This window comes from Merops nubicus, unplaced genomic scaffold (assembly GCF_000691845.1).
Source record: "Merops nubicus isolate BGI_N331 unplaced genomic scaffold, ASM69184v1 scaffold15292, whole genome shotgun sequence".
Lineage (NCBI taxonomy): Eukaryota > Metazoa > Chordata > Aves > Coraciiformes > Meropidae > Merops > Merops nubicus.
Window position 1 is genome coordinate 1 of NW_008594431.1, and position 7,181 is coordinate 7,181.

Sequence of the window (7,181 nt, forward strand, 5' to 3'; positions counted from 1 at the left end):
CTCCCACACGCTGCAAGTGAGGGTCTGGGTAGGTGAAAGTGGCTCACAAAGTGCTTCCTGGGGCCAAGGGTTAAACCTTGAGGGGAGCAGGGAAATAACTGTTCTGCACAGAAGCTCAGTGAAGCTTTGGACCTGGGGAAATGGGACCTTTAACATCCACAGGTTGGTAGGGAGAAAAAGGGATGGTTCTCCACTGCTTCCCCTGGGCTTTGCATCAGCAGACAGGTCAGCTGGCCCAAAAACTTGTGCCCTAACTCTTCAAACAGTGTCTAGCTTTGCAGGAAGGATGCTCCTGCCTCACTGCAGCAGCACCCCGTTGTCAGGACCGGTGTCCATCTCCTGGAAGGGCTGGAGTTAGTGCTGGCTGGGAGCCCTGTAGCAGCTCCTGCCCTCCCAGCAGAGGAGACAGGCTCCTGGCAAGGTGCTGACTGATGCTCTGTGGCCACAGGACTGCCCGCCGGGCTCCCAGGACTTCAGAGAACTGCAGTGTGCAGAGTTTGACAACGTCCCCTTCCGAGGGAAGTACTACACCTGGAAGACCTACCGTGGAGGTGAGTGCTGGGGCTGGGCTGGGCACCCCTCAGCTCGGGCAGACCCGGAGTGGAGCTCTGCAGGGCTTCTCTCCCCCACTCTGCTAGGAGAGGTCTCGTGGTCTAAGTGATCTGGTGGGTATGTAGTCACCATCTTTGCTAGCCCAGGTCCCACCAGCTGCCTGCTCTGTGTTCCTGGGGTGTGCTGCCTCCTCTTTGCATGACCATGGACCCCAGGTGCTGACCCATGACCACCCATGACCCATCCTGGTCACTGCCCCTGCTGTTAATTGCCCATTTACTCCATTGCTCCACCAGAAACAATTCCAGCAGCAGCAGAGCTGTTCAGCTTCTTTCTTCAAGTCTGTCTCCTTAGCTGCTGGGGGAGCAGAGAGGAAGAGACAAGAGAAGGGAGATGTTGGTGTCTGGGGAGAAACCAGGAGAGCCCATCCCATGCAGGCAGGTAACACTTCCAGCTCCTGCATGGGGATGGGAGCTGGTGGATCCTCCAGAAAGCAGCACTCTCCTCTTCCCAAGGTGTCCCTCCTGTGTCCTGCCAAAGCATCTAGAGAGGAGAAGGGGCAGGAGGAGAAGAGGCAGGAGGAGAAGGGGCAGGAGGAGGCCTCTGTGGCAGAAAGCTCTTAATAATGAGAAAGAACAGCACGTCTCCTTCATGTAGTTAATGAACTTGACTGGGGAAATCCTTTGCAGCTGTCTAAATAAGCCCAACTCCCAGCGGGGCCCCGGCAGCTGGAGCAGATGTGCTGAGGCTGCAGGGGATGGATCAATAAAAATGGCATAAAATTGCAGAGCAGTAAGTCACACAAAGACCCCAACGGGTGCCAAGGTGCAAGACAGCCCCGCAGGCTGGAGCTGCCCTGGCTCAGACCTCTCCCTTCCCCAGGCACAGCCCAGTGCTTTGAGTCTGGGGGGCAGTTGGCCAGTTGAACATCAGCCCTTAAGTTGCCATCTGGCTCTGATGGGGATTTTTGCTTTGACTTTCAGAAAAAGCCTCCCCCTCTCTCTCTGCTTCAGCTTCACCTTCAGTAAAACAAGGTGATGAAACCTGTCCCCTCTGTGCTGAGTGTTGGGGGAATTGTGTCTTGGAGGGATCTGGGAGTTCCATGTCTCAGCTCTCCAGGCTGGCTGTGGGCAGTGGTCCCATCATGGGCAGTGTTCTTTAGCAGTCACATCATCTTTGTTCCATGTCAAGGGCTATCCCTGTCTCATCCGTGGTGGCCCAAGGTACATCCCCATGAGTAGAGAGCTGCTGGAAGCTGCAGCTCCTCAGCCTGCTCTGGGAGCCAAGCCCCTGGCCAGAAGAGCACCCAGCTCATCACATGCTTCCCTGAGAGCTGGGAGTCCTGCCCACCAGGGAGCTGCCAGCTGGGATCAGCAGGATCAGCTCTGTGTGGCCTGGGCTGTCCATGCTGACCTGGGATCAGCTGGGCCCATGGAGGTGGTGACACCATCACTGGTCCACCAAGGAACTTCTTCACCCGAGTCTGGGCACTCTGTCAGGGCTGAGACCTGATTGCAGCCACTCAATACAGAGAGGAGGTTTATAAGGAAGATGGAGAGAGACTTTTTACCAAGGCCTGTAGTGACAAGACAAGGAGAAATGGTCTTAATGGGATAGGTGTAAAGGAGAAACGGTGTCTGGTGAGAGTAGAGAGACACTGGAACAGATTGTCCAGAGGAGTTGTGGGTTCCACATCCCTGGAAGTGTTCAACACCAGGTTGGATGAGTCTTTGAGCAACCTGACCTAAAGGAAGGTGTCCCTGTCCATGGCAGGTGGGGTGGAACTAGATGGTCTTTGAAGGTCCCTTCCAACCCAGGCTCCTCTGTGGTGCTGTGACTTCAGCAGCACAAGCACTTGCACCTTCACTTGACTGCAGGGTTCTGTGATACCTGGTGTCATTTGGGTGTCAGAGGCACATCTAAGGTGGAGGTGAGGAGCATCTCTTGCACCTCCACCCTCTCTGTGTTGTAGATCAGACCCCCTGGAAACAGCCCCCTCTTGTCTTCCAGTTGCTGGGGGTGTTTTGCCCTTGGGAGCCATGGTTTCCCCTGCAGCCCCTGTGCCCTCAGGCATCCCTGGCCCAGCTAAGAGGACTGGCCATCATCTCCCTCCTGGGCTCTTCCAGCAGTGCCCAGAGAGCTCTGGGGTGGTGGGTGTCAGTCCCACTGGCACAGGCAGCCCCCCAGCACCCATCTTTATTGGCAGCCTCGTCCCTGGGCATTCTGCCCTTCAGCTGGTGGCACCTTCCAGTGCCTGAGAGGGGCCTACAAGAAAGCAGGGAGGGACTATTCACAAGGGTTTGGAGGGACAGGATGAGGGGTGATGGCTTTGAGCTAGAAAAGGGCAGATTTAGGTTAGACATTAGGAAAGAGTTCTTCAATATGAGGGTGACAGATCACTGGAACAGGTTGCCCAGGGAGATGGTGGAGGCCCCATCCCTGGGGACATTCAAGGTCAGGCTGGATGAGGCTCTGAGCAGCTTGATCTAGTTGGAGATGTCCCTGCTTATGGTGGGGGGTTGGACTAGATGAGCTTTGGAGGTCCCTTCCAGCCCAGACATCCTATGATTCTATGATATCTGCTCTTCACACTGATTTTGGGCACATGTCCCTGGTGTGGGAGCCCATCACCACCCTGACCTTCTGCTGAGCCTCTTCCCCTGCTCAGCTCAGCCGTGGCCTTCAGCACTGCACCCTCAGGCCTTACAAAAGGAGCAGGGGTGCTCGTGTCATCCACCCATCAGTCCCTGGAGCCCCCCAGTCCTGAAGCCAATGAGCACCTCGCTGCCTCGGATGGGGCAGGCCAACGATCCCACCAGGAATTTGGGAAGGGAAGGAGCCACCTGCTGAAATCCTGGGTCACTGGGGAGCTGAGTTCAGGTTCTGCTGGGGGCCAGTACAAGGTGATTTCCAGCAGCCCTGGAGCAGCAGATGCAGCCCCGAGAAGGGCCGAGCTCAGCAGTCAGCAGATGGCTCCTGGAATGCAGCTTTCCTTGTTTGTTTATTCTGCTCCCCTCGCTGAGTTCTTCATTCTGCTCCTGGCGGGTGTGAGAGCCGAGGGAGAGCAGGGCAGGGAGGGGGCCGGGGGGAGAGGGGGCTTGCAGAGAGCAGGAGGTTGCTCCTCGTAAATTAGAATGTGATTTAACTCCTCCATGGGCCAGGGCAGGCAGGAGGAACAAAACTTCCCAACAAAACATTCAGCCTGGGGAAGTGGAGGCTCTGGGGGGACCTTAAAACAACTTCCAGTACCTGAGAGGGGCTACAGGAAAGCAGGGGAGGGACAAAAGGGTTTGGAGTGACAGGATGAGGGGTGATGGCTTTGAGCTAGAAAAGGGCAGATTGAGGTTAGATGTTAGGAAAAAGTTCTTCAGTATGAGGGTGACAGATCCCTGGAATAGGTTGCCCAGAGAGGTGGTGGAGGCCCCATCCCTGGAGACATTCAAGGTCAGGCTGGATGAGGCTCTGAGCAGCTTGATCTAGTTGGAGATGTCCCTGCTGATGGTGGGGGTTGGACTAGATGAGCTCTGGGGTTCCCTTCCAGCCCAGACATCCTATGATTCTATGATCCTCCGAGGCACCAGCTGGAGGTGCCTGTTTTCTTTTAATGAAAGATTAAAAGGAGATCCCGTGGCAGACCTGGCTGGTGCTGGCCTCAGCCCCACAGCACAGGGTGGGCAGCTCTCTGTGGGCTCAGGCGTGGCCAGGAGGTTCGTGTCTCTGGGAGCCAGGAGCTGTGACAGACCCTGGGCTCCTCAGGGTTGTGTGGTCCTGTCTGCTGCTCGTTTCCCAGGCAGTAGTCACTAGGCAGTGGGCAGGCTGAGGGGGTTCTGCTCATTCTGTGGAAGTGGGATCTGCACCCCTGGACTTGGCACTGGGGAAACCACAGCTCAAATCCGGGGTTTGTTTTCTAGGCCACTCACTCCAAGAAGGACCTTGAGGGGCTGGAGCGTGGCCAGAGAAGGGCAACGGAGCTGCTGGGGAAGGGTCTAGAGCCCAAGTGTGGGGAGGAGCAGCTGAGGGAGCTGGGGGTGCTGAGCCTGAAGCAAAGGAGGCTCAGGGGAGACCTTCTGGCTCTGCACAGCTCCTGACAGGAGCCTGGAGCTGGGGGGGGTCGGGCTCTGCTCCCAAGGGACAAGGGACAGGACAAGAGGAAACAGCCTCAAGTTGCCCCAGGGGAGGTTGAGGTTGTCCCTGAGGAACAATTTCTTGCCCTGGAGGGTTGCCCAGGGCTGTGCCAGGCTGCCCAGGGCAGTGGTGGAGTCCCCACCCCTGGAGGGGTTTCCAAGCCGTGGAGATGTGGGGTGAGGGACACGGGGCAGTGGGGACCTGGCAGTGCTGGGGGGTGGTTGGACTCCAGGATCTGAAAGGTCTCTTCCAACCACAGTGATTCTACGACTGTGTGGTCTGAGAGCCCAGAAAAGCAGGATGCCAAGCTTCTGGCTGTTTCTCAGCTCTGCTTCACTGCCTGGTCTGCTCTGCACTCCAGTGATGGCAGGAGAGAGCTGCACGGGGTGAAGGGTCCCACCCAGCCAACACCACTGTGCTGCCAGGAACAAGGCCACGGGCTGGAGAGCTGCTCCACCAGCAGCAAGCACTGCTTACATCACAGCTGGGGCTCAGGAAGGGCCAGCACAAGCCCCTCTCCCAGGCTGCTGGGACTGTTGCCTGTGCTGGGTGTGTGGCTGCTGGTGGGGCTCAGTGGCACGGCCTCTCCAAGCTGGGAGAACCTGCACCCCACCTAGGTCCTCGTGGCTCATGTTTTCTTATCCTCCTGGTGACATTTTGCCCCTGAGGCCTGGCTGGACAGCCCTGGGGTCCAGGCATGCCACGCTTAGATGACATTGGGTTCTTGGGTCCTGTGCTGTCCCCCTCGGTGGCCCTGGAGCTCCCTCACCAGGCTGGGAGAGCCTGGGGTGCTGCAGAGGGGGTTGATCTCCTTAAGATGGGTTGATCAAACAACTTCTCTAGGGGCTTGTCCAGGCATCCTGCTCAACCACATGCCTCCAAGCTGCTGAATTCCCCTCTCATGTCTCCTGCCATTCCTCCCTCTCCCAGCTTGGCTCTTCCTCCCACCCCGAGCTGTGTTGGGGTGCTCCCAGGCACAGCTGGGTCCCTTCCCCTCCAGCTGCCCGTCTGAAGTGCTGGTTTGAGCTGCAGGTTCTGCTGGTTTGAGCTGCAGGTTCTGCAGCTTTTGGTTCCTCCTGACCTAGGTGCTTCCCAGCTCTGGCCCACGGCTCGTGACTGTTGCTGGTGCCTGCAGGAGCAAACAGCCCCAGCTTGGGCATGTCTCGCTCTGCCCGGGGGGTGCAGGCTGCCAGGTCTCCTTTGGATGCCCACTGAAGGAAGAAAAGGCCACAATCTGCACCAGCATTTGATCAAATCCAATGACAGGAGGCAGGAATCTGCTCTGCTCAGATGTTTCCTCCCATAACTGGTCCCCTGTCCTCCTCCCACACACCATAACATCCAATTATCCAATAATATCCAGCCAATATCCAGCTAGCCAGGCTGTTTCCTAGATGGTGCTTTGGCAAGGAGTGTTGAGGTGCAGGTATTTTAGCTATAGCTTGAGCATCTTCCCCCTTTGTCCTCACATTTCTGTCATCATCTTTGCTGTCAGTGACTTGGTATCCACCAGCTTTGAACAGAAAGAAATGGTTACCCTGGCCTAGTATCTGGTCTAGGAGCTGAAAAACTTGGTTGCTTGGATCTAGGAGCTGAAAAACCTCAGACAAGTGGCTTAAGAGCTGCTGCCTCAGTTTCCCTGTCTGTAAAACGGGCACAAGGGTGTTGACAGCCCTTGTGAAGTGCCAGGAGAGACCAACACTAGATATGCCCAGGTTGCTTTGTTCCCTTCCCCATCACGTACAGCCCATGGGCCCCAGGCTGTGCAGGAGGGACAGGGTCCCACCGTGTGTCAGTGTCCTGTTCAAGGCTCTTGAGTTGGTAGCAATCAACAAGGAGGGTGCCTGGGTTCCTCTGTGGGTCCCTCTGCTCAGCAAGGATGTTCTCCTGGGACATGAGGAAGAAGTTCTTCCCCAGGAGAGGGGTGAGACCCTGGGCTGGGTTGCCCAGGGAGGTGGTTGAGGCCCCATCCCTGGGAGTCTTTAAGGCCAGGCTGGAGGAGGCTCTGGGCAGCCTGATCTAGTGGGAGGTGTCCCTGCCCATGGCAGAGGGGTTGGAACTGGGGGATCCTTGTGGTCCCTTCCAACCCTGACAGATTCTGATCTGTTTTAGCAGAGGACTTTAGAGCCCTCATGGCTCAATGGTTGGACTTGATGATCTTGGAGGTCCCTTCCAACCTAAAGGATTCTATGATTCTATGTGCAGCGGGCCAGGCAGCTCAAGGGTGAGGCAACTGTTATCCAGGTCTCTCTCTCCACCTCTTTCCTCTCCTTGGCATCATCTGGACCTCTGTCTCCTTCGCAGGGGGTGTCAAAGCCTGTTCCCTCAACTGCCTGGCAGAAGGTTTCAACTTCTACACGGAGCGGGCGGCGGCGGTGGTGGACGGGACCCCCTGCAGGCAGGACTCCAACGACATCTGTGTCAACGGGGAGTGCAAGGTGCTGCCGGGCTCCGGGGGGAATTTGGGACAGGGAGGAGAGGGCAGAGCCCCGGGGGGGGGGGGG

At 57.1% G+C, this 7,181-nt stretch overlaps 1 protein-coding gene across 1 annotated transcript in view; it reads left to right on the forward strand.

The window, feature by feature from the left end:
- Nucleotides 1–448: 448 nt before the first annotated feature.
- Nucleotides 449–7,181, forward strand: part of LOC103768630 (A disintegrin and metalloproteinase with thrombospondin motifs 10-like) — a gene marked incomplete at both ends in the record, with an annotated part of 13,832 nt that continues 7,099 nt past the window's right edge. Inside the window, 2 exons of the mRNA XM_008935783.1 lie at nt 449–551; nt 6,982–7,115. Of these exons, the coding sequence (XP_008934031.1) occupies nt 449–551; nt 6,982–7,115 (237 nt within the window). The remainder of the gene's footprint in view (nt 552–6,981; nt 7,116–7,181) is intronic.